Raw genomic sequence first — 27,963 nt, 5'->3', positions numbered from 1 at the left:
CATGAATTATTATCAATCTCCCCAGTAATATGCAATTTTATAATAAAAGTGACGTTTTAACACAAGGCAAGGCCTGAATTCCTATTTAAACCCCCAAATTATGGTAATTTTCATCTGGCAACAGGAAGAAAAGTGAACAAATGAATGTTCTATGTGGAGATATGAGATACTGAAATGTACATTTACCATTTAACTAACACTACATCTTTCAATGTTTATAATTGTAGTGGTTTGGAAATATTGTGACCATGGACTGGTGGGATGACTTGTGGTTAAATGAAGGATTTGCCAGCTATTTTGAGTTCCTGGGAGTAAATGCTACAGAACCAGACTGGCAAATGGTAATTATTTCTGTCTTTTGGAGGGTTGGTGGGGCTGGGAGGAGCATTTTGGAAGGGAGTAAAAATTAGACGAGGACGATGAAGACCTATTTATAGAAAACTAACACAGTGCAGCGCAACATAAAGAAAAAGTTGGTTTAAGCTTTTCCACCTACTTATGCTCTGAAACTAGTCAAAGTAAACTTTGTAAAGTTTTAGTCTGCAGGGAAGAGGCATACTTTTTTAACAAGTGAGTCAAGTGTTTGGTTGTAATTATGGCAAATAATACCTAGGTGGATTCTGGACAGAGCCTTAGCAATTTTGCGAGGTTGTTTAAAGATCTAACCCTGGAATATGGAGATTCCCCGTTGTTTGTTTAGTTGGGCTGTAGTGGTTCTTCAAGGGACTTGTCTTAGGATCCTTATCTGGCCTGGTGAGGGTTGGGAACCTGGGCCTGTCTCCAGAGCTTAGGCTATCCATCAAGATAAATATCAGATCCCCCATTCATCTGCTGCCAGCATTTTAAGAGTCATTTCAAATGATCCAACTCAGACAATCTCTACTTGCAGCATGAAAATGGTTAGTGATAGTGGACAGCCCACAGCTCTAACTGTGCAGCAAAACCAACTCCAGTCACTTTAAGGGGGTCTCAGACAAAGAGGGTAGCCTTAAATATGCATTATCCTCTGAGGAATAACAGTGCACGAATAAAGGGAGGTTTCTTGCTTTCTCGTTCCTCCCCTCCCAAACAGATGTGATGGCACATAGCATGCATATTTCCCCCAGCTGTCCAGATGTAATGAGATTCTCGCTACTAGAAAATTTATAACATGCCAGAAGAAGGAAGCAAGATAGGTTTTGCATAGGTTGAGCCCATTGTCAAAATATACAAGCTCCCGAGCCTAGTGACTTTAGAAGCAGGCAGTGCCTACTCGGTACTTCCCCTGCCTCACTCCCTGCTCCCTATAAATATCTCTTCTCATCTGCATTACATGAAGCTGAGAAGAAAATAATTCCTGGGTCACTTTTTTTACACTTTGAAGTAGAAGATCTGTTGTGCTAGCTACATGAGAAAAATGTTAAGTACGAGCCTAAAAAAGACTTTTTGTATGTAGATACCATGGTTTTTAAGAGCTAGAGCCATGTCAGTGTTATCATCCTAGTGAGTATTAGAAGAAAACTAAATAGAAATTTAGTCTTTTTTTGTCAGTATTGATCAAGAAGTAAGAGAATTTTGACTGCAGGCTACTTTTAGAAAACTTTAAAAAACTATAAACTTTGGGATGGGGAACACTGCCCCCTTTCCTCCCTCCTTCCCTTCCTCCCTCCTTCCTTACCTCCCTCCTTCCCTTCCTCCCCAGCTCCATTTTTGCAAGAGAAGCCCATAATGTTTTGCAGATATTGTCACACTGCTGAAATTGGTTTTTTTTTTTTTTTTTTTTGCCTACTGCGGGGGTTTTTGTGTTATGTTACACACGGGAAAACAGGACTTGCAAAAGGCAATTTATCTTAGTTAAGGAAAAAATTTATCCCTCCCCTCTCAGACATAAAGCAAGAGTTTGCAAGCCCTTCATTAGTGGTAGTGAAATTTCATTCCATTTCCAACTTTCTCCCCCTAGAGAAGCTGCAATTCAAGCTACTTATTTTGTGAAGTTACATGTATAGTTCTGCCTTTGTTCCTATTCTAAAATCTTTGCTTTCTCAGATTGAACAGGTTTTAATTGATGATGTGCTTCCTGTAATGAAGGATGACTCTTTGCTCTCTTCCCACCCAATTGTGGTCGATGTGTCATCTCCAGCTGAAATCACCTCTGTGTTTGATGGGATATCCTACAGCAAGGTAGGATATCCTCCTGTTGTGACTTCAGATGCAAAGAAAGTGAAGGCTTGGGAGAGGAGATAAAAGTCATAGGAGCTTGTAATCATAACTCCTAACCCACTTTGGATCTTTTTTGTGTGCCTGTGTGTATCTTTTTTCTGGGACATTCCCAACTGTTGTCAGCGATGATTCAGTCAAAAGCAACTGTGAGAGGAGCAGTGCAGCCAGAGCCTCAGTCAGCCACTGTGCACCATGCAAACCTGCTCACAGCGTGCAAAGGTGCAGGGAAATCACAGCATCAGCAGCTTCTGCCACTAGAGTTGTCAGTTTTAAAATTATCCTAAACTTAATACTAAGCACATCCCTCTCCCATCACCTCATGTGCTGATGCAGCCCAGTTATGTCAAGCCTCATAATCTAATGCAAGGGCAGATGATGCAAGAGCAGATGTCTACCTGTCCTCTCTTGCTTCCCCATCACACCTTTGGGGCAGTGTAACTTCTATTTTGAGGAAGAAAGGCAGGGAACCAAGCAGTGAAAATGGGAAAATAACCCTGGGTCTGCCTGAGCAGCCAGGATGCTGGTGCTGTCCAGCTGCTCTCGTGACCAAGGCGCACGCAGGCCCTCCTTCAGCCCATGGCCTTTGGTAGTACTAGCTGTGTGGGGCAGCAGCGAGGAGCTCAGCACTTGCGGAAAAGTGCTTTGAGGTCCAGAGCATTAGAGAGGCTAGCAGCCAAGCTGAGGGTCACCACTTTGCTGTGGGCAGCAGGATCCAGGCTAGCAGGCTGAAGCTGGCTCATCTCCCTCCATAACAGTTATAGCCAAAGACATTTTGTCCCTAAACAGTCCTTAGACATGGAACAAAGCAGGTCTCCCACAGGCTCCCTGGTATCTAAACAGGGAGTCCCTTGACTCAAACACCCTACACTGTTGCTTCTAGTTATTTTTTTCGGGGCATTAAGAGACAAGTCTGAAGAAGCACAGGAGGAGCTCTGTGAGGATTCATCTCACTCTCTCCTCAACCAGCCATCTCCCATGATGTTGCTTCTGACCCTGATACACCTTTTTTGTTGACAGTTTCTTGTATGATTCTGTCAGTGTTTCCTATCTGATGCCATGACAAGTTTCCACTGAACACACAAAATCCACCACTATTAAATCCTACTTGTTGCTTTCCCTCCAAGCTCCCATTACCAGCTAAACATAAAGTATGTATTGCATTGACTTTAGCTTTAGCTGTGCTAGTCTGTAGCCATAGATATTATTTTTATTAGCTAGACTTGATCCTCCACTTCCATCAGTTTTCTGTTTTCAATTTTTAAATCCTGTATCCAACAATATGACCAGTATTTATTGCATCATAAATGCCTCACAGTCAAATCATAAACCATGTGAAAACCTACATTGTGTAACACTGTTCTTAAATCAAACTAACAAAAGTCAAGAAACGTACAGTTAAATCAAATACTCTGGACCAAAATGTATTTTAGTGGCCAGATAAGCAAGAGACATACTTTTGCATGGTCTGAAAAAACAATGGAGAAAAAAAATCCTAGCTTTTACTCATCTATTTGTGCCTAGATAATTGCTACATGAACTCATTTTTTTTAAGCAAAAACACTTGAGGACTTGTGCATTGTTTGGGAACAGTCTGCCTGGGATATAATTTGGCTTAGGATATAATTTGGCTTGAATGAGAAAGTCTTCGTGTAGATTTAGCTCAAATTACTATTGGTATTTATACATAAATGCGTGACAAAATTAACTTGTTCCTTTTTTACTTCATTTTGGCCTGTCTTTTGCATTTTTCTTATAAAAACAATCTCCTCATGATAATATTCATCACTAAACAAATAAAGCATCATTTGGAATGCTCTCTGCTAGTTTTACCAGAGAAATTACAAGGTTTATGCAGTTCTAAAATTCTAATGAATTGCGTAAGGGTCTGTGGAATCATTGTGGTGTGTTCTGTAAGGGAGCCACTAGCTGCTGTATGATCAGTAGGGCATTATGTGCCTAGGAAAGCTGTACTAGAGTTGGTGACTATACAATTAATGTATACAACTTTTAAAATCTGCTCTTAAGAATTAATTGCATCTCACCCCATTTCCAGTTTAATCCTCTCTCTTAGCTTGAAAGAATCTATTAAAATAACAATGAGATTTTTTTCATCTTTCAAGTTCAAACATCGATTACCTGTTCAGAAAACAGATACTTGTTAAGTTCTGCTAGAAATTTGCTCTTGGAACCCCCACATCTTTAGAACCTCCCAGCTAAAGACGTTTAGGATTAAAAATTCCATATATCTGCTACATACAATCTTGTCATATACTTGGCAATTACTACAACTTTCTAGGAGAAAATATGGAGGTGTTGATAAAAAACTTCCTTCCTCCCCCATCCTCACCAGACAAGGTCAGCTATTCAAATCAAGGTCACTTTCCTGAAACTCCCCAAGTAGTTGAAAAAAAAAAGAAGAGTTATTAAAACACTGGAGTTTCTATAACCAGTGATTTTGCTAGGATGAGTTTTTCTCAAATGCACTCCATCATGGCCTGTAGAGAAATGACAAGAGTAGTGGGAAGAGACTGAAACGCAGTGGTAGAAGACGCAAGGGGCTAACTATACATTGCAATTTAAAGCAAAAGAAATCTCCACTGTTCCCAAGTGCATGCACAAGTGCATATTTCTATTTGGACTTTTAATATAAATGGGAGGGTACTGTCTATGAGAGGTGGTATCAGATAAGAAGTGGCTGATAGTCCAAGCTGAGGAACTGAGGTAGCCTAGTGCATACACATGGCCTTATGATCACCATTAATCATAAGCAGCATTATAATTACCACCAATAGATATCTGTTCTAAATTTTACTGAATCATTTTTGGACATATTTCATGGCAAACACATTAAATTACTGTATCAGAAAAGAGTCAGCTGCGGGCCACCTTGACTCTGCCACAATAGCCTGGAAATCAGTTTGAGGCATATCTGTTCAAACAGTCCCTCTGTCGTGCGTCGTGCAGTCAAGTTGTTATTCTCAGACACATAAATAGGGGAGACAGGATTTACAGAGAATTCAGATAACATTCTTGTTTTCATAGGACAACTGGATTTTTAAACCATTCATAGCATTAGGCTCTCAGCTGCCCTTTGATTTAGTTCAGAAAATGAAAACATGCTAATCCTAAAATTGTATTTTGAGATTTAGATTGGGTTTGCACTGCTTTTGTTTTTCATCATTTTGTGCCCACTCTGTTCTGTGTTCCACATGATTCTTCTACTTCCCAATACTGTTTTCCCTTTGTTTCTTTCTTCTTCCATGGTCCTAATTGGGTTTTTTTCTGTGACACCCAAGTAACTTCTCTGATCCCAATTCTACTCTGCTTCAGAGGCCAAAGCTCTTACAACAATCCTCAACAAAGCTCATTCTGAATCCTGAGATGCCATCCCCAACATGTAAAGCCCCAGACTTGCAGCATTTCTGGAGTTCCCTACCTGTTGGGCATTCAGCCAAAGTCACTTCCTCTCTCAGGCTGTGCTGATGGACAGAGCTGGTTCCCCAGCTGCCCTCCTCCCTCTCCTGTTCAAAATGAAACAGGGAGCCCTGCTCACACAGACTGGTAGAGTGGCAGCACAGAAACTCCCAGCAACAGGGCTCGGAAGCCCTTCTGCTGGCACTTGGAAACAGGCATCTGATCACAGCTAAAGACCAGCTCTCACATTCCAGAATTAAGCTCAGGCAGGCAGGCATGCCATGCCATGAAGGAATCAGAAAAAACACTTCCTTAGTCAGCTGGATAGTTTCTATTTTTGCTTTACAAAATATTCATTCACACGTGGCTTTTTGGATGAACAGAAACTCAGTGTTAGAGCAGCGTGGAATGACTTTCTACCCTTTCCCTTTGTCCTCAGGGTGCATCAATCCTCAGAATGCTTCGAGACTGGATTACACCAGAACTCTTCAAAAAAGGCTGTCAGGTAAGAGTGGCACCAAAACATGCCAGAAATGCAGCCCATCCTCATGTGACAGTAGCAAAGGCATTATTCAAAAAGTGAATGTCAGAGATCTTGGTATTAGTAGCAAAAGTATTTAATGCATTTCAGTACTGAGTGGACAATGTCAAGGGGAAGAAGTTCTGTGCTCCCACACAAGCAGGAATGTGAACTGCATTAAGATTTGATAGTCTGCCAGTAAGGACCTAAATTCATGACGGCTTTTAGTGGAGAAACCTCCTCCACCCCACTGCTATCAGTTAGGATACGCTCATTCAGCTGTAAAGTATGTCTGCGGCTTCATACACTCATGATCTTCCAACCCATCCAAGCCCGCTATGCAGGGACACTCTCACAGGCATAAGTTCATCTGTGCCCTGATGCAGGGGCACCCAGCCCTAGAGAGCTGAAGTAACAGGGAGCAAGTAGAAAATGGAGATATTGCACACTTCATAGTTCTTTCTTGAGGAGGAAAAAACGTGGTGCTACAAAATCATGGAAAGAAAAAATGGAAGAAAGGAGCTCTCCCAGAAAGAGGAAGGTTATCTGTCATCTGAACTGACATCTCTGAAGTTACAGCAGAGGTTTACCACATTTGTTCTTACCTCCCTCCCTCCTGGAGAGCACGTTTATGGGCTGCTACAAGCCAGTTGTGTATTTCTTTATTTTTCCTTTCATATATTCAATCAGGACAGTTCCACAAGATGGGAAAATACAGACACCTTGTCCGCAAGAGACTAATTAATACTTTCCCTCTACTCAGAGCCTTCAAGAACATTAAAGTAGGGAGCTGTGCCTAACAGTGAAACAAACAGCACCATCTACTGACTAAACATCACCAGGATCCAGATAACAGGGTAGGAAAGCACTCGCTAAGCAGCCAGGTGAGACACAGGACAGGAATAGTGTTTAGGAGTTGCAAACACTTAGCTGAATGCATTTATTCCTTGTAATAGTCATTTTGATCACCACTTAGAGGTAACTGGACTTTCCTACCTCCCTTCTGAGTCCACAATCAGTGAATGAAATCTTCTGAAATAGCTTCCTCCTTCTAAACGACCTCTTACATTAGACAGAAATTTGCAACATGTTATGCTGGTGTCCATTCAAAAAAAAAAACAAAAAACAAAGAACTCTTCAGATACAAATTAATTTCATACTAGCAAGTCACACTGGAATATTCTGACTTTTAGCATTACAGGATGCTTTAGAAAGCAAAGCAACTTCACCAGCTGAAGACTCATCCATTTAACCTATTACCCACAATACTACTGCCCATGGATAGATGCTATGCACAACTGATCTGTACTCTCTGTATCTCTGTACAATTGAATATGTGTACTGTTTTCATAGGCAAAGAAGAAAGACCTGGTAGTATTTTCACACTCTTCTCTCTCTAGGCATATTTGAAGAAACACCATTTCCAGAATGCCAAGACACAACAATTTTGGGAAGCTCTGGAAGAGGTATGTTTTGCAGCCACCCAAACACTTGCTAATAAATGTTTTATGTTTCACCCAGTGATTTCAGTTTCCCAAACTTTTTATATTCTGCAGCTCTTCTGTCAGTAAGACATCATAAACTAGGAAGCCTCTCAGTATATTCCAATGCATCTTATTTCTAGCAAATATATATTATTTCTTCATTTTTTGGCATAAGACTGTGGGAGTGGAATAAGAAACAAGAAATGAGGCCTTGCTAACAAATGACCTGCTACTGAAACATTCCTCTCACAACTCAAACTTGTTTCATGGGTGAAAACACCCCTCATCCACCATACACACGCACCCCATACTCTCCCTTTTCTCTAACCAGATTCAGCTGTTCGAAAGGTCTCAACAGTTTCCATTCCCAAGTAATTTTGGTGTTTATGTCCATCTCTAGCTTCTGAGTCACAGTTGGGTCATTCTCTGTGCCACCATTTTCTAATCTTTCCTGTTTCTTTCCATCTTTCCATCTATCTCATTACCTCCAAAAGCCCATCTGCATACTACCAGGTACTTTCCCTGATGGTATTTCCTTTTCTTCCACCACTGTGGACACTCACACAGCCCAAAGTTCCCATCTTCTCCTTAGTCCCAGACTTCTTCCTGCCCAGCAGGACTTCTCGCTCTCTGGTGCTCTGCATCTTCACATCATCTACCTTGTTGGAAGATGGAAACAGTGACCCTAGCTCCCTTTCCTCACAGATGGCATCCTGGGGAGGCAATCACAGCTTTATCTTCAGTCTCTAGGACAGAAGCTCATGGTCTGCAGTGGATCAAAATTTACATTAGTGCAGCTGCTGGTGGTTAATACTGGCTCCTCTTTCACATTCAAAACAGAGCATACTGCAAGGAGACTTCTGGCTTTGAAGTCTCTTTCTGTCCTGTTCAATTATTTCCTCATAGAAAATGGAGAGATCTTAGAGCATGCAAGGGGCCTCAAAGGTTCCTCAGTATTTCTTGTCCATGTTATTGGCCAGACTCCTGACCACATACTTCTCATTTCTTCTATCTACGTTCAAGTTTCCATCTCACTCCTTCTTTCAGTGACAGGCACCATAAAAGGTTTTAATGGAATATTTTTTGTACTGAACATGCTCTTTCCTCTGTCCCTTTCTGCTCTTCTTTCTCTCAGTATCAGAGATTTTTTTTTTTAATTCTTTGTTCTGAATTTGCTTTTTTACGGCAACCTTCTCCCACCATTCATAGGCAAGTAACAAACCTGTGAAGGAAGTAATGGACACATGGACTAGGCAGATGGGCTACCCTGTTTTGGAGATGGGAGGTAATTCAGTATTCACACAGAAACGTTTTCTCTTGGATCCCAGTGCAAATGCTTCTCATCCTCCTTCTGATCTTGGGTAAGTTCCTGCTGTAAATGTTTATCCAAAACAGGTAGAAATACTGTACAGATACTCTCTCCAACTGACATACATGTAGGCAGTGGTTATACTCATTCTTGCTAAACTTTCAGCATTTTTTATGAAAAGAAACCAGGAGGAAGTTAGATACAAATATTTCAAGTTTAGGACAGCATAAGCCCTTTGTCTCAGGGTTTCTTTCTCAAACACAGCAGAGTAAAATTGGACAGATTCTCTCAGAATATCTTATTTTCACACACAGCTCAAATGATTGCAAGTCATCTGTTGAATCACTGCAAATTATAGTCTGCCTGATTAAGGAAAACTGCCATAAAATTGTCCAGAAATCAGTTACCACGATCCAAGTACTTTATACCACCATAATTTATTTCTTTTCCTGTATGGTATAGGATCTATAATACATCACAGGGTCTTCACATACAATACAGGGTCTTCTCTACGTGTCTTAAAAGCATGAATTACTGTGAAATAGTCATGTATTAATGTTAATCCTCATCAAGAGCTGTTTTTTTTGTATTTAACTCAGGATGGTATTGTCTAATTTTACCCATCTAAAAGGTAGCAATCTAGTCAAAGTTAGTCAACTTGAGCTCTTATGTGGCCAGCCAGACAGCTGCAGTCATCCTACCCTATTCAAGACAGGTGTAATACTGTATAGAAACATATTTGTTAATTAATAGATGACTAACCTGAGGGAAGATGAACCTTACCTGTGGGTTGGTGGACCTGCACAGAAAAATGGCTCAGCTGGACCATGTTATTAACCAGTTGGATAACTGTTCAGAGCTGGCATTGTGTACACTCTTAGCCAGCCCCAATTTTGAGGCAATACAACTTGCTAACATTTAAGTGAAAGAGATTAAAATTAACCCATATTAGGAAGATTTTGTTCCTTGAATTAGTCCAATCAACTAAACCAGTAAAACTTGCCTATGTGAACCAGAAGTAAATCTACCCAAATGCAATTTGCTATTAGCTTCTACTAGTTGTTTTGATACAAAGAGCAAGAACAAGTAGAAAATTAAGAAACAATTGTGGCCACTTTATTTCTTTCTGATTACAAAGAAAAAACTTGAGGAATGAGAAGGCCCATGGTATTGACAGTTTTGGATACCTATCAAAAGAGCTGGGAAGAGGTAATTAACTGTGTTTGCAATGTTGTATTTCTCTCAACATAAGCAGAAACGTTTGCAGGCTTTTGAACTCTAGCTGCAACTCTAGCTGCAAACTACAGCACTGTGCCATCTGAAGGCTGGTGTTACAGACTTGTCAGGCAAAAATACTTCTCTGTATTAAAAATTTTTACTTATTGCACCATTCTCTGAAGTAGCAGTCTTGGGAATCCTACATTTGTTTCACTTCAAGAGTTACAGGACATTGCCATTTGTCATTTCTTGAGTAGAAATCCCATCACTGTTCCAACCTTAACCTGTCAAGAAGCTGAGCTGTGCACTGCCCCTGCTATTCCAAAAGCGAGAGGGAAGTTTGTTTCTGAGTATGTTTTTATAAATTACTTAAAAATAAAATGTAGTAATATATACTATAATGCTGATATTATCTATCCTGGGACAGATACTTTTCCCTTGCCTAAAAGCCAATCCACTCCTCCTTCAACCCTTGCAGATGGGGATGAGGAAGGTCCTAAAGAGATCCTACCCAAGATGGGACTGGCATATTTCACGTCTGGGTGCAGGGTTTTGATTTAAGCAGTGAAAACTCCAGTCTTGTGCATGCTTTATTCTCTGAACTCTGCAGGGATAGTTTCCTGAGCTGCCTGCTTGTTTCAAGCTTGTTTGGCTTGAAAGAGTCCTTTCCTGCATGCTGGCACTCAAAAGAAATGGAATTTCAAAAACCTATGCTCTTAAAATACTGCTGCTGGGCAAATATGTAGCTACAGCATAGCATGTCAAGGAACACGTCCTCAGTGCACAGTTAACAGGACACAGCTATTGTATCTTATGCTTAGGAAAAGTATTTATGTATGTAATCTCAGGAACATATAAAGAAACTAAATAAAATCTCCCTCATTAAATACATTTACAAAAATAGGTTTGGGATTTAAAACAAACAAACAAAAAAAGTATTTTATGGTCTTTCTCTTGGAGAAACACTATACTGGGGCTTCTGGGTAAAAAATAACCTTTCCAATTTCCATGGCAGTACACTCCATAAGAGAACCAGTAAAATCTAGAAGTCTATAAATCTCCACAAATAAGATATTTTTGTTTAGCAGATAACAATAGCCATTCTTTCTTCCTTGGAGGCAGCAGGAGACAGCATAGCCTTCATTTTGGTGTTTTATGGAAGTTAATGACCATTCACTTAATCCAGGGTTGTAAAGATGACTCTGGTTTTCCTGTAGCACTTGTCACCTGAAGGTTCAAGATGAAAGATGAAAATGTCCCTGGGATGGACTGAAATATGCTTACATGGAATAGCAGTTGACTGCTCAAAACAGCTTAATAATTTTAGAAGCCCTATGCAGGTGGTTGAGCAGGTACGCTCACAGCATGCTCTGCCATCCTTCCCAGACTGCATAGTCATGGTCCTGGTCAGACTGTGCCATGGCTCCCTTCCAGCCCAAATGTCTCAGCCTTGCCCTGAGCATGCCCTGGTCTGAGGAGCCTGCACCTACCCACTGAATGTATTCAAGGAATTGAGGAGCAAGAGGTAAGGTCATGTTTAGCTCCTAGTGCTTTATAATAGAGGAATTAGGGTTATCTTGGAGAATAGGCTGGAAAAGGCGACAGGTCCTACTGACTTTATCACAGTGGTTGCTTAAGCTCTTTCAGTTTTCCCATCTTTAAAAATGGTTTCATGATACTTAAACCACTTATTTCAAGTCAGCATTGCAAAGATTAATCAGTGTCTGCACAAAGCCCTAGACACATCAACATTAATGCTGACACCAACCATCCACATATAACCATCTTTTACTAAATTCATTTCTTTGTACCCTGCTTAGATTATTATCTGACATGAAGATACTGTTTATCAGGGCTGCATGTTCCAGAGCTGTGGTATTAAGCTACACCGAATAGCACAATGGAAATTCAGTCATGAATGATTATGTGTAATTATTAACTTCTCCAAGTAAACCAAGTAACCAAGATGTGACGACTACATTCAGAAGTACATGGCTCTAGCAGTTCCACTGATTTAAAAAAAAAGAAAAGAAAAGAAAAAAAAAATCAAATAAATTGTGCATCTTTCAGGCTTAACTTTAGGCACATGATTATCACGATACTGTATCAACTCAGCGAATACATCAACATCAGACACTGGACAAAATCTTACTCTATTCCCTTGTTAGGTCCACCAGATGCATTTTGAGAACTATTGATAAATACAAAGTATTAAGACAAGCTACTGCTATTCACCATCTCTAGAGCATGAACATGCTCATACATTTCATGCTTTTAATTTGCTTTTCAGGGAATATAACTGCCCCAGTCGTACCACATCAGTATCTGATATTTTGTTGCCTGAATAGAGTATCATAGCACAGAAACATCTTCACAAAGTAAAGAACAGCTATTGGTACAATGCTGTGCTTTGTTACAAGGGATATTTGGTAAATGTGTATGTACATAAACACAAGGTTTGCTTTGTAAAACAAAAGATACACTGGAGTTTTATTGTTAGCATTTGGTTTCAAATATTATTTGATTCTCTTTCTCTTTAAATAATTTCAGTTACAGATGGAATATACCAGTGAAATGGAGACTTGGGAATTCAATAAATTATACTTTCTACAATATGTCAGATTCTGAAGGTAAACTTCGCTTTCTCTTTTAAGAGTAGTGAATGGATAAAGCTTTTCAATGTCAACAATAAATGAATTACAGAATTAACTTTCATGCTTTTCAGTTCTCAGATCTGGGCATCAGCACACAGATTATTTGGGCTAAAGTTAGCAGTCTGCAATAAGATTATTATTTCCCCTATACACCATTATATCAATTTAGGGTCAATTCAGTAAAGTGCTTAAGCATGTATTTGAATCCAGTCTTATTCAAGGAAGCATCTAAGCATACTCTTAATTGTAATATACTAAAATCAGTGGGAGCCAGATATGCCCTTTGTCAAGTCCAAGAGAAGAGGTGAAGTGGGAGGCTGATGAACACATGTGTGGTATGATAAACTGACAATTTGAGTTCAGTTAAAGAACTACAAATGATTAAACATGTTTTCTAATGTTTATTTCAGAAATGGGGAAATGCCTAAATGGATATTTTTGATCAGTGGTCTATTGCACAGTAAAATCTGAATTCTCATTCTACAACTCTAATGGTCAAAAATGGGGAAAAATAAGAAAAAATTACAGATTTTTTTATTTTTTATATTTAATCACACATTGGAATTTCAGAAATATCACAATCAGCTCTTCTCTTGTTGTACTTGTCTGAATGTTACCTGTTTAAAATGTAATTTATCTTTTGTTCTGCTTTTTCTAGTTTTAACCTGGTTTCTTTTAGTATCCATTCAAAAGCAAACAGAAGTCTTGTGTCATGATACAAATCAGAGATAAACACAATAAAATTTTCCTTCTCTGACTTCCACATGACATTATGGTAGGCTGCAAGTGGATACTAACTTGACGGAGCCTGAAACGGCATTATTAGATACTTACTTCTACATCTGTAAAAATCTTGCTTAGTAGGGCCACAGCAACTACAGGGAAAAAAATGCCCTTTGAAATAACTTGTATGGGTCATCCAAACAAAAAAGTGCTTTTAACTCCAGCCACCCTCAAACCACTTCTTCAAAGAGGCAATAGGAAAACTTTTAACTAGCAGCACCAACAGGACTAGGCCAAGCTTCTGAGAAACATTTGTCAAGGATTCATTTTAAATGGGAAATTCCTTAAATATGAGTGCTTGATTGAAGTCTCAGACTATTTGGTAATTCCTTTATGTATAGCTACAAAAACTGAATCGAGAAGTGTACAAGGAAGAAAAACTTTTAAAAATTTGTTGAAATAAACTGAAAAATGAAACAAACAGAGGATAAAATAGTAATCACAAGGGTGAAAAACCTGTTAAAAGAGATATTTGCAAAAACTGTTTCTTTGCAATTTTTACTTTTTACAATTACACTAATTTTCACCATCCTCATTCTAATCACAGTGATCTCCATTTTAAATTTAACAAACTAGCTGCCCCAAGTAATTACCACAATTCACTATTCTAAGACAAGTGCTGGCATTCATTGGAGTCTATAATAACTCAACTTTACTCACAGACATTTAAAAAATAAATTAATAAAATTAAGGTTAATAAAATTAAAACCAAATATTCCTTTTGGAGTCAAGGAATCTCCAGTGAGTTCTGTGTCTTATAAAATGCACAAACCAATCACTGTTTGTTTGTTTTGCAGGAATTACAATAGCATTGCCTCCTAATAGTTTTGTGAACATTAATCCAGACCACATTGGATTCTATCGGGTGAATTATGATAGTCAAAACTGGGCCAGGTTAAGCACTCTTCTGGTCAGCAACCATAAAGTGAGTGTCATAACATTAACCAGTCTTGTGGGTCTCTTATGGAGGTCTTCAGAGGCTTTTTTTTTTTTTTCTGCAAATAATCTATATATTTTTAATCACTCTTATTCTCTTTTCACACAGGATTTTTCAGCTGCTGACCGTGCAGGGATTTTGGATGATGCCTTTTCTTTAGCAAGGTACACTAATTCTCTGCAGAGATCTCAACACTAGTTTTTCAGTTTCCATTGCCTATTAATTAGAATTAACTCAACTCAGGTGGTTGAAAGGAAATTTCTGAATGTGTTACAAGTCTTAATTGTTTATTGGCTCATGTTATCCTCCAAAAGGGCAAATTCAAGTATGCACTGGCAACTTGCAGTACCAATGCAGTCAAGAGAAATGCTCCCCTTCAGTTCAGTGACAGAAAAAAAAAGAGGTCTTTAGTTGCACAGGTCTTAGAAAGGGGTGGTTTTACCATATGAGTAACAATAATAGAAGCACTCCAGAAAAAGTTAGGTGTCCAGAAGAGCAGAGGCATGTCTACAATGCACAGAATGGCATTAGGAAGTTACCACCTCAGCTATCTTGCTTAGAAACTCACTTGGAAACTTCTAGCTCTTGTACTCAGCCATGCTGACACAGATAAACTTTAGGTGACCTTCTGTGTCAGCCTGTAAGAATGAATCTCCTCAGCCTTTCAGGATGTCTCCAGAGTTAACAAATCCTTTTTGTGTGACAGGAGTTAATGTAGTCCGTTGAGGGCTACCCACTTCTGGGCACACTGGGCTGCTGCACAAAGCGAGCAGCCTCCTCATGGCAGTGAGAGCTCCTGCAGCTAGGCATTGATCAACAGTGATCCTATCCTCCATGGTCTCTTTGGAAAACACCTCCCAAGTTACATTCCAGACTATTTTCACCCTCACAAAATTTATTATTTCAGACCTTCTAAAATAAATAGTGTTTTAATAACTTTAAAGAAGCAAGTTCTTCAAAATCTTTAAAATAACAGAAGTTATGTTTTTTTCCTTCCACAGACCTGGACTCGTGAATTACTCTGTTCCCCTGGAGCTCACAAAATACCTAAAAAATGAAACAGACTATTTACCTTGGCATAGAGTTATATCATCTGTAACTTACCTCGCAAACATGCTTGAAGATGATACAAATCTTTATCCCCGGTTTCAGGTGATGAAGTGAAAAAACACATTCCTGCATGGGAGCACTGAATCTGACAGTTCAGGATCTGTAACACCAATAATCTTGAAGTTCAAGTGATTTTCAATGTTACTGAGCTATCAGGATTTACCTTCTGCTACTGTACTCTTAAAAAAAGTACTGAAAACTGCTTAGTACTGATCTCTGAGTTGCCTGGACTCTCAGTTCAGGACTATGCACTTGGAGGAAAGAAATTATGCCTAATTATTCTTATAATCCATCACCATAAGTCACAGTACAGACATTTGTTAGTCAAGGCTGTCCTGCATCCATTAAAGAAGTATGTATAGGGCAGCAAAATCTCTGACACCCGTCCTCAGCACAAAGGATGGCTATGTCTCAGTGTGGCAGTGAGCAGGTTTGTAGTTGACCTAACATACTGAACACAATTTAAGGGTCACCAAAATAAGTATGTCCTGAACTCAGCATTATCTCTGGAAAACAGTTGTGGCAGTGTGTCCTTGCTGTACCCCAACCATCATTAGGGAGCACAGACAAGGCTGGAGAGAAGCAGGTTGCTTTTGTCCTACCTGCACATCAGTACTGCAAGCATTCAGATTTGGCATGCTGGGGTGATCTGGAGAGTTTATGCGTGTGTGTGTTTTGTGTTACTTTCTGTTTAAGAGATGATAGTTCTAAGAAAATCAAAGAAGAATAAACTATGAACACAAATACATTATTTAAAGAAATCTACACAAGTAACCAACCCCCTTTTTCTACCTCAGGAATATTTTCGCTACCAGGTAAAACCCATTGTGGATCAGCTGAACTGGAATGATTCTGGAGGCCATTTGGAGAGGTTGAGCAATCTTTTTTTTTTTTTTTCCTTCTCATATTACTGATGGATTCAAAGAATGCTGAGCAGTAGAAAAGTATCTATCTCTCTCTCTCTCTCTTTTAAAGGCTTCTTCGTGCATCTGTTCTAGACTTTGCCTGCAGTATGGATGACACAGAATCTTTGAACAATGCTTCTCAACTATTTGAGCAATGGTTACAAGGAAAAATGTGAGTACTCATGGTTTTTGTGGCTAGTAAAGAACACAGCATGTGACTTGGTCACAAATCTCAAGCAGAAAGTGGGAAGAATATTCCCGTACTCTTTCTTTATTTTAGTATTCCTGCAAATCTCCGACTCCTAGTATATCGCTATGGGATGCAGAACTCAGGCAATGAGTCATCATGGACTTACATGTTCAAGAAATACCAAGAAACCTCATTAGCACAAGAAAAAGAAAAGCTGCTGTATGGCCTGGCATCGGTGAAGAACACCACCCTTTTGGACAGGTGATTTAAACACACAAAGAATTTTTTTTTCCCTACAAAAGCAACTGGTCACCATTTGCTCATTCCCCTGTCCTCTCTCCTGTCCTGTCATTTTTGTCAGGATACAGCATGAGGAATGCAACACATTTTCAAGACCAGTTATCTAACATCCCCCTCTGAGATTGCACTATAGTAGAAAAAAAACCTTGCTCCTTTAGTGGAAAGATACTGAACACATGGTAGTGATTGCACACAATCAACAGCCTTCATCTCTTCCAACAGTGCCTTCACCCTGGGTAATTTGAGCTGCCTAATAGTTAAGCATCAGGAGAAAATTAGTCGTCTATGTTTCTTCTACAATCACTGAAGGGAGGCAGAACCTCCAGTGTGCTGTTTATTCCAGACCAGGAAAGGGACTTAAAATCAATGGGAAGAATTGCTTTTGGGTGTTGCCAGTCACCCTCCAATGGCTACAGAGGGAGTTTGCTTAGATAGATGTCTACCTTCTAAGTAGCCAAAATTAGGCAAACAACCTTGAGCAATTGCTACTAACAGTCCTATGAAGGCATCTGTGTGAAGTCACAATGCTCCCTGAAGTGCTGTACAGAGGTACTTGAGCTAGAACCAGAAATGATCTATTCATGCATCCATGGCAGTGATGAGGAGTCTGGATACTGCCCCAGGCTGGCCCAGATGTCAGACTGGGTGAGCATCTCCCTGGGCTGCTGCTCTGTGTAGACACACCAGCTGCTTTAAGCTTACCTGATAACATTGCATGTAGATGTATCATGTAGCACAGATGCAAACATCTTCATCAGGGCCATTCACCACTTTGTTGGAGCCCTATCTAGAGATCATAAGATGGAGCAGTCTCTTCCTGGAAGAGTTCCAAGTTTAAACAAGATGAAACAAGGAATTATAGGAGGTTCCGGATGAGTAAATAAGAAAGTAATTGAAATAGTTGTAGGAGGCAACTGTATTCCTAAATTCTTGTGACCACAACAGCCATAATCTAAAACCATTCAATAACTAATCACTGACATGATTAAGACATGAATTATTTAACGAGATCAGCCTATAATTTCAGAAAATAAAATAATTCCCCCTAAAGCAGGGAGAACTTGTCTCTTAATTTACTATTAAAATAACAAGGAAGGAGAAAAGAGCAGATTGAGAAAATTGTCCCTTACATATAGGAAAAAAGAAGACAATCCTTAACCTCAGTTTAACGCTGTTCTTCTGCAGCAGCTGCTGTGAAGCCGTGACCACACTACTCATCTCCCTGAAAATGTGTGTGCTGAGGGATCCCTCCACACTGTCAGTCAAAGCATTCATGATGTAACTGAAGTATAATTGCAGCACTTGCAGGCATGCTATGCCCAAATGAATTTCAATTTTGTGTGGATAAGAGTTTCAGAACAGCAAAGATTTCAGTGTGAGCAAGCCACCTCCATGTGTATTCATGGTCCCTAAAAAAAGTCGCTATAGCCTGGAATACTACTTTTTTGGTACTTGGCTACCCAGACAGACTGGACTACTGACTGATCCAATCTTGTTTTCACTACTTGGTTAAAAAATAGGAATAATAATGGGCTTTGGCTATTTTCAAGTAACTTAGAGACATAAACCCTACTTACTTTTTAAAGAGATGCCTAACTGCTTGATTTCTTTCAATACAATTATCTCTTGACACAATTATCAACAAATACTTACGTTTTACGTCAGTGTACTTCACCTTTAAAATGTTGTATACAAAAGTAATAGTCCTGTTTGGAAATGGGCTGTAGGCTGTGGTAGCAAATACTTGAGAAATATAGACATTAGCATTGCATTATTTCTCATCATCATCAGTTAAGTCTACATTGAAAATATTAACTTATTTGCTTTCCATTGCCTTTCATGAAAGGCTTTTATTGATTCTTATGGTATTTCCCTTAGGTATCTGAAATATATTTACAACACCAGCCTCATCAAAAGCCAAGATGTGTTCACAGTCCTGAGATACATCTCGTATAACACTTATGGGAAAACAATGGCCTGGGACTGGATACGACTTAACTGGCAGTACTTAGTTGACAGGTACACTACTGAACTCATTGGAAACTTTAGGTTTACACCCATCTGTATATCTTGTTATATGCCATGCTTTTCTAGATTTTCACTATACAGCTATAATCACTGGCCTTTGCATAATGAAAACTGGAAGCGTATTCAAGACAATCATATCCATCTGCTGTGAAAAACTGCTTTGCTTCTAACTTGAAAATCATTCTTTCCCTAAATGATCACTACCAATAAATAGTGATTAAAAAGCATAGAAAGTTCTACCAAGGCCATAGAAATCTAGTTATTGCATGGAAATTAGTCAGTCATGTCTCCACTCTATTTATTTCATAACAAGAAGAGAGCTGACAGAATTTTTTTTTAATTCCTTCTAGTGGTAACAGCAAGCAGCAGACATAACAGACAAGCAGTGGAAGCAACAGCGAACTTTTTAGCTTTTCTCCTCCCTATTTGAGTGACTTCTATCCTTCTCCTTTCTAAGTGCTTGGTGAGGGCACAAAAGCAAAGCACACCCACAAGCCTAGAGCTCTGAACTGGACAGCATTTGTATTGCTGAGCAGCAATATACCTAATTTCCAGCATAAGACAATGTCATTAACTAAAAAAAAAAAAAAAAAAATTCACCAGAAGAGATCACTCCATTAGTAAATGTATTTGAGAACAGCACAGATACTGCATAGGAGTACTATTTTTCAAGTATTTCCAAAAGTGCTGAAATCTGAGTGCATCTATTTTATTGTAGCACAGTTAGAAGTTCAAGCTTCAGATAACTACCTGTGCCTTTTCTAACAGTTTTGCGTCAAACATCATTTATTAAATTGTTTTTCTAGATTCACTATCAATGACAGAAACCTTGGACGAATAGTAACTATTACCCAAAACTTCAACACTGAGCTCCAGCTTTGGCAGGTATGGTGACAGCACTTCTCTTGGTTCTAAGTCAATATATTTAACAATCTACTGGCCAGGAAACTTGACCTTTAAGACTCTAAATGTGTAAAGCAGTATGAGTTACTGAAAAAAAATCAATACCAGCGTTACTAGCTTGAGCTTAAATATCTCTCCCTGCAAATACTGCCCTTGACCAGGTACCTGTAAAAAGCAGCGTTATTTCCTTCATGTCCACTCTTTTTTCTCTCTTTTCCAGATGGAAAATTTCTTTGAGAAATATCCTAATGCTGGGGCAGGAGAATTGCCCAGGAGTCAGTCAATTGAGCAGGTGAAGAACAACATTGAATGGCTAAAAGTAAACAAGGAGGAAATACGAATGTGGATAGAAGCACAGACAGGCCCTTAAGGTCTTTGCTAAAAATACCAGGCACTCACTCTGGGCACTCAGAACCTCAGAGATATTTAACAATGTGGATTTCTCACCTAGGTACCTTAGAGGACCAAGACCTAATACTTTTTCTACGCTCAGGAGACCACTGTCAGAGCAATGTTTGTGTAGTTGCTGATCCCAGATCCTGCAAGCACTTGTGTGCAGGAATAGATTTATATTTTGAGATTAATTTGCCTGAACAAACAGGACAAATGCTTAAAATTACTCGGCAGAAGTGATGGCAGAACTGGGGTCATCACTGATCAAGCTGGTCTCACTCCTGCATACCACTCTGAAAATCTACTTCTTGGTTTGCACAGAAGTATACCTAGTACACTCAGGGATTCTTTTCCAAGTGCACCTCAATAGGAGCTTTCTCCTGAACGAAAGGGAATTAAGCAGTAATTTTAACATTGTCTGAAAATCATCCCCTATATTTATAGGTGTAAAAGCTCCACATTTGGGATTTAGCTTTGCATTCTGATACTACAGAAGGACCAGTTAAGATTCCCTCTCCGTTGATTTTTGAAGTTTAACTACCAGTACACAAGGGATCAATATTATCAGCTTCTTTCTCAATCTTACTAGTTGGGATTCTGTAGTGTGGGGTAGGGGTTGTTTTGGTTATTTTTGTTTTATTTCTAAATCTTCTCAAAAGAAGAACTTGTGGCAGCCATTACTGCAAACAAGACATATGATAGTTACTGTCTCTTAGGGAAAAATAAAATTTTAAAATCTAACTGAAAATCTCAGTCTCTTTCTAGTGGTAAAACTGCCTGGCATATAGAAAAACAGCTGTTATGCATCCCAGCTGTGCTGTACATATATCTTCAGTGACTTTTAAGGGGGAAAATCTATTATCTCCTCTGAGAAAATACCAAAAAAAATGGCAAATTCAGGCAGAGGGGGCAGATGAGTCCCACTGTTGCTATTCAGTCTACTGCAGAAGTACAGGCAGCAAAAGAATGACTCTTATTCTCAAATCTTTCTGCCAGTATGATGCTGGAGAAGGCAGCAGGGCTGCTCTGAGTACCTCTCCCAAGCTGGGAGTTGGAGTGCCTTGGAGTTTGCAGGTTTCCATGTGCTGTGTCCTGGCACCATACAGGAAGCAGATGTAAGCATCAGCCCCATCCTTCTTGCCTTCTCTTTGGTCTCCTGAGTGGAAAGGCGCAGGAGAAGTGAACCAGATAGATCCAGTCCTTGTGTGGATGTCCTGGGAGTAGGACCACAGAGCACCTCACAGTAGGGAGCCCTGGGAAAGATTAGGCTCAGCTGTTGGGGAACACTGCAGCAGGATGGGAGGACTGAAGCATGGAAAACCACTTCTGTTCCCTTCATCCTGCAATGCTATTCAAAGGGAATTCTAGAGATGTTGAGGAGTAGAATCTAATGTACAGAAATCCTGGGGTACAGGCTCTGCCTGCCTCTGGGTCTTGGTACAGCACAGAGGGCTCCAGAGAAGCCCTTTACGCCCCTCCTCCAGGAGATTCAGGGCTGGTACAGTTCTGAGCCTCTCCCTAGATACCCAGATAGCTGCAACAAGCCCAGACAAATCTGGTGACCAAGTCAGTTGTCCTGTCAAAGGAAAATGTTAGTCATTTGCCTCCTGCAAACAAAACATGACAGGATTTTGACTTAAGAGTGGTTACAACTTGCTACAGATACTGGCTGCTCTTTAAGGTAAAGAGGTGGCAAAGGGCCAGGCAATTTCTTCCAGTTTTCCTTCTTGCTCAGATTCACACACAGAGGACAGTGAAAGTGAAGCAGCTGCCCACACCCAAACTACCAGCAGTTCAGCACACAGGGAGCAGGCTGTTCTTGGGCAGCTGCCTGCTCAGTATGACACATGCCAACTTGCCTTCATGATTTTACAGTTTTGATGAGTGGACTGAAGGAGCAGAAGCCAAACAACTCTCTTGGTTTTGAGGTCACGAACTGGTTTGGTAGCACCACAGTAGTACTATCAGTGTGCTCTATCACTGTGACTATACCATAGTATGATCAGCTCAGAAAAGTTTTCTGTGCACTGATGGTGCTGCATGTTTTAATTGTAATTTTTAACTCCATCTGGCCATGATGTGTAACAATGCAAAACTGATGTGATGTTCAAGCACATAGCTCAGCTGTCTTCCCTTTCAGAGAAGACAATGAAATTTGGCAGAAAGAACTAATTCTCTATCTATTCATACATTTCTCCCACAATCTGTTCTAGAAAGGAAAGTATGAGTACTATGGGAATAGTACAAGATTAAGTAGTTTCTTTAAGAGATTTCTATCCTTTGTTACATGTAGCCCCTACTACCACTGAGTGGGATCAGGCTAGCCAATGTTGTTGGCTACAGTATTAGGTTTTCATCAAGGAAAACATAACAAATAATCGAGATTTTCAATGGTGCTGGAAATCTTAGCAAAAGCAGCCTTCATCCAAACCACACAGACATAACACTGTTCAAGACAAGGCACATATTGGTAGCACTGTGTATCACTGTAGTAGAAAAAAATAAGAAAGGTCAAGCAGAGAGAGACAACAGGAGAATACCACTGAGGCAAAGAGAGAGTAAGAAGCCAAGGACAAGCCTGAACAACTACTGAGCTCATGACCCTGAGTGAATGGAGGAGAGAAGGAGATTTAAATAGTGAACCAAGCAACTGACACCTGTCATTTGATTCTCACTCTATTCAGGAAGATGGGACCCTTTGCAGATTTTGTGCCTCGGTCATACTGGATCACAGAGACAGTTGACTAGTGTTTGGATGCTTTTGTTTTTTACAGAAAGGTTTCTACACAGATCTTAAGCAGGTAGGTGAACATGGAAGTAAATCCAGAAGACCTCGAAGAAGGCTGTTTTTATGGTAGGGTAAAGGTTCTGTCAATTTTAAATAATGTTCTCTAGATTATGTAGCGCTCTTGCTACCTTTAAATGGTTCATGGAGAATGTACTGCATGGCATGTGTCTCTTTCAGACTGTTTGTCCTAGACGGATAACAAATCTGGTACATGCTAAATCTTTCGGTCAGGAACTAGTGCATTTACAAATGGTCTGTGATAAGCTTAAGAATGCCAATTTGAAACTGAATCCAAAGAAATGTGAACTGTTTTAAAAAGAGATAATTTTCCCTTGGTCATTTGATCAGCAAGGAAGGAATTTCCACTGATAAAGCCAAGTGAGGGAGTGCAGAACCGGCTGGCCCCTTAGATCCACACAGCTTTTTGAGGCTCTGCTGTTCCTGCTGTACCACAGCAAAAGCTATTGCACGCAGTGAAGTAGAGAAACACTTTGAGTAATCGAAGTGCAATGTGGTGGAGTTAAAGAGGGGCCACCTGTGACTGCTGTAGTGTTGCCTTACACCAGCTCTGCAAATCCTTATATCAGCCACAGCTGTGCGTCCTGTAGAGCCTGAGCTCGTGGGCCCCAGGAGGCTGTAAGCCTGATAGGCACATGAAAATGCTTTATCTTGATGATTCAGGTAAAGAAACAACTGAAAACATTGTATTACTGCACAGAACAAAAAATGAATAGCACCAATGCAAATACCAAAGTGTCTACAACTCCCCAGCTGAGTCAGTTTCTCAAACATCAGTTAAGATCTCTACAAAGTATGCAGACATTTAAAAAAAAAAATAAAAAAGTACCATATACATATGGTATGCCTCACTGTTGAAATAGGACGTGACTAGGAAGTATCCCTTCAGTCTCCCCACAATGACCAGTGCCGTGTCTCAGCTACTATCATTTTGGGTGATGGCATCTTCCAGCAGCTTTTGGGACTCAAGGTGAAAGGGAAGAGCTAGCTTGTGATGGGCACTGGAGAGAGTAGCTAAACAGGGTCAGAAGGATAGGTCCTTATCCTGCTGCTAGCAGCAGCAATACCATACTTGCAGATTCAAACTTCATCTTGCGTTATATTATCCAATTCTGAAAGTTAGTTAAGCAAGGTTGTGTTTGCTTTCCCAAGGTATTCCAACTTCACATTCACACCTATGGCAGCTGAATGTATGCCTGTATGTGGAAAACAGGTACAGAAAGATATAGCTATATGAGACTAAGGAAATGTTCTCCAGCTCACAGGTACTACAGTGGTTCATATGACTGCCCAGATATCTGAACTTTTCCAAGATGCACTTCAGAAAAAAAATGCAAATTTATAAAAGCATCTGAAATGTATTTGGTTCAGGTAAGCCTGAGACCTTCTGACTTCCCAGAATATATTCTAAAGAGCTGTGAAGGAAGAGCAAATCCTGAAAAATATGACCATGACATAGTATCTGAGAGACACCATTCTTAAGCAGCGCTCACTAATTGTTTCAGTAATCCCTCACCCACAGAAAATCTTTCCATATCAACTGCTCTTCTTTAAAAATTGATGTCCAAGAGACTGCTGTCAAGCTGACATCTGCTTGGTGGTAGTTTAATGATGCTGAAACAATGTGTGATTATGGTCTCAAGAATGAGGCAGTCAGGGAAAGGAAGAAATCCAGGCATGAGAGAGAAATGGAACCTAATTCTTCAAAAGGAAGCCTGGGGATACAGGGTCATTATTCTTAGTAAGAATCAAAAGTTAATTTTAAATAGATGTTGCAGTCATATATGTGATATCTACCATACAACCTTCACTCTAGTTTTCCCTTTAGAGATGGATGAAATGGCCAGGTCACCTCTAAATATCCTTTCCAGCACTTCTGAATTTTTAAAATTGTTTGCCATGAGCAAGAGACTGGTCACTGATATGGTTTCCTCGAAGGAGTGCAAGACCAAGTGCAGATCATGAGTTTCTGCCATTCCAGAGTTCCCATTATGTATTGCCTGCTGTCAAATGCATTCATGCACCCCAGGTTAGCAAAGAAGCCTCTCCACCAGGACCTGTATACCACAGAGCTAGAGAGCTACCTGCAGCTGCTCTGCAACTTTGGGGTATTTTTTATGTCTTTGACAAAGAGGGAGCCTGAAACCAAACAACTGCAGGGTGCTCTCTGGAGGATAGTTAACATAGCTATTAGCCAGAGCAAAAGTTGCACATTATGGCAAAAAAGGTGTTAAGCTGTTATGAGCCAGAAGAATTGCTGTGGCAGTCTAAGGAGCAGATTTTCCAGGTGTCTGGTGGACAGCCAAAACCTGATTTGATTCATTTATTTTAACAAATACTCACTTTCAGCAAACTGAAATTACGGCCCACCCAGGTTCATTAAGCAATTTCAGCTGGAGAAAACACTATGGACCTGAAGTTACAAAATCACTGACAAAAAGTCATCACTCTCCCTTTTTCTTGGGCTAGAGCACTTGCGAAGAAAGCAAGCAGCTCAAGGCTCAGTTCTTCCTCTTCCACAGAAGTGCAGAAGCGCATGTGAACTGTTCCACATGACTGTACTGAGCCTGGTCTTCCAGATTCTCCTGTGGTACTTAAATAATAACTAGGATCAAAAGCAAATTAGTATCTTTCTAGTTTAGTGCTTCACATGAGCACCTGAGAACACAGGACCCTTATATTTTATTATTAGTCTAAGTAAAGATGTATGTATTCAACAGAGGCTGCTAATAAGCTCAGATCTGCATTAATAGGCCCTAAATAATTAGAAATGTAGAGGAGCACCATTCAGTAGTACAGTGGTTTAAGCAATAGCCTCAAAGGGCAGGCGTGTGGTTTAAAATTCTCTCCAGCAGAAACAATAATTCACCAAGTCTTCCACCTCCCACACAAGGTCTCCAACCACTGCATGTAAGGGGCGTTCCTCTCCTCCAGGACTCTTGTAAATGCAGCCCTTCTTTTACTTTACCACCTTAAGGACTTCAAACCAAAAGTCTCAGTCCTGTGAAAGGGAACATTTCTGTGTCAGGCGAGACAAGATTTCAGCTTTTCATTTCCTCAGCAGAAAACAAAGCTTCATTCAAGCTGCACAGACTCACTGCCCTCCTCCTTAGTTCAGGAGAAAAACAAACAAACAAAAATGTTCTCCCCCAGCGACTGCCCCGAAATAACATGACTGTTGGCTTCACATATGGGCTGCTGAGCTCCCCGGCCAGACTGCAACAGAGGAAAGACAAGCTCCAGGCACAAAAGCGAACCAGTGCAAACTAGGAGGTGAACTGGAGCAAACTACACCCTCAGGTATTGCCCTAGCCACAAAACAGAAGCACACAATTGCATAATTTGAGAAAGGCTGATGCAAGCAGGGACTGGTTTTAATGAACACTGAGTCAGTCACCACATATTACAAAAACGGAACAACCAGCAGAGCCAACAATGCATAATTAGCATTGATACAACACAACCGAGGGGAAGGTCAGCTATGGCTAAGATCAGATTGCAGGAGGGGGAAATCAGGTACAATGCCAAAGAGCATGTCTTGGCTGGCACTGGAGTGGCCCAGTCAGAAAAGTCAGGGCTAGGACGAAGGACGTTATTCATGCAAGCATGAAGCTAGGTTAATGTGCCAATACAGCACCTTCTGCTCTGCTCTGCACCCTGGCCAGACCGCTCCCCACGTCCCCTACTCATGTCTGCAGATGAATGGCTAAAAGAGAACAGGGCAGGGCAAGAAATGTTTGGCCATTTCGAAAGAACAGAGAACACCTCATTTGGCTGAAACAAACTGCTCATTTGATCTAATGGATGGGTGGGTCTACTCAAGAAAAAGACATTTCTGGTGTACCTTCTGTGCTGTCCAAACGAACATGGAAACAATGTGCAGGACAGGGAAATAGAGAGGTAGTTAAATTGCCAAAGCAAGTTGACATGCATGTCCTAGCAACACAAATAGCTTGTGTTTTGTTTATTTAAACACACCTGGTTTAGATGTTAACAGTTCTGCACAAAATATTTAACAGTTCTGAACAAAATATTGAAGATATTTTTATTATTTTAGCTAGGACTCCTTACATAGGAGATGAATACAATCTATCAAAGACAAATCAGATAGGGAAGATTAAGGATAGAAAACAGCAAGCTTCAGAAAACATATTGGTGAATTATCATTCAGTTTTTACTATGAGAAATGTATTAGTCCAAAAACACGTTCAAAGAAAACATAAATTTCCTACTATAATTAGGAGCTATTGCTCAAATACTTCTTAAAATGCAGCTCAAAACGTTTGATCTATTTTCTGTGTGCACTAGTAAAAAAAAAAAAAAAAAAAAAAAAAACTGCCCGTGATCATGCCGGGTAACTCGCTGCGCTCAGCAAAATGCTGAGGGGCCATGGCAGGACCCACGCTACAGTCGAGTACAAGCTCTTGCTGCCAGAGGTGTGGCAGGGAATGGCAGGGCCGGTGCTGCAGAGTCGCGTCCCCCCAGAGGCAGTCTGCCCCTCAGGCCTGCCAGTAGTCTGCAACAAAGCCCTCAACATTTCCAAAATGGGCTTGTGTTTGGTTTTTTTAATCCATTGCTTTTGGGAGTCATATGTTCTTTTATTCCTCGCTGAAAAGAAGTTAGGAAATATTTGTTTAAGAACCTTAGCACCTGCCTTTAAGTCACTACTTCATTTATAGAACAAATCATCCACTGCTGCCTGTGGCAGCTGCTCCCCTGCAGACATGGGTCTGCTCAGACCTCCAGAGAACTGCTTTGGCCACAAGCTTTGCTTACAGAAAATGGACCCAGGCTCACAGTCATGACTGTG

At 40.2% G+C, this 27,963-nt stretch overlaps 1 protein-coding gene across 1 annotated transcript in view; it reads left to right on the top strand.

Annotated features, from left to right (window-relative positions):
* Window positions 1–21,057, top strand: part of ENPEP (glutamyl aminopeptidase) — a 36,128-nt gene extending 15,071 nt beyond the window's left edge. Inside the window, exons 6-20 of the mRNA XM_026847843.1 lie at window positions 228–341; window positions 2,026–2,160; window positions 6,053–6,118; window positions 7,534–7,599; window positions 8,827–8,978; window positions 12,695–12,774; window positions 14,379–14,506; window positions 14,627–14,682; window positions 15,520–15,670; window positions 16,426–16,499; window positions 16,604–16,705; window positions 16,814–16,984; window positions 18,902–19,042; window positions 19,858–19,936; window positions 20,175–21,057. Of these exons, the coding sequence (XP_026703644.1) occupies window positions 228–341; window positions 2,026–2,160; window positions 6,053–6,118; window positions 7,534–7,599; window positions 8,827–8,978; window positions 12,695–12,774; window positions 14,379–14,506; window positions 14,627–14,682; window positions 15,520–15,670; window positions 16,426–16,499; window positions 16,604–16,705; window positions 16,814–16,984; window positions 18,902–19,042; window positions 19,858–19,936; window positions 20,175–20,324 (1,665 nt within the window). The 3' untranslated portion in view covers window positions 20,325–21,057. The remainder of the gene's footprint in view (window positions 1–227; window positions 342–2,025; window positions 2,161–6,052; window positions 6,119–7,533; window positions 7,600–8,826; window positions 8,979–12,694; window positions 12,775–14,378; window positions 14,507–14,626; window positions 14,683–15,519; window positions 15,671–16,425; window positions 16,500–16,603; window positions 16,706–16,813; window positions 16,985–18,901; window positions 19,043–19,857; window positions 19,937–20,174) is intronic.
* Window positions 21,058–27,963: the final 6,906 nt, after the last annotated feature.

Source organism: Athene cunicularia (genome assembly GCF_003259725.1).
Source record: "Athene cunicularia isolate RWA chromosome 4 unlocalized genomic scaffold, athCun1 chr4_part2, whole genome shotgun sequence".
Taxonomy (NCBI): Eukaryota; Metazoa; Chordata; class Aves; order Strigiformes; family Strigidae; genus Athene; species Athene cunicularia.
This window is presented reverse-complemented; position numbering and strand designations above follow the sequence as displayed.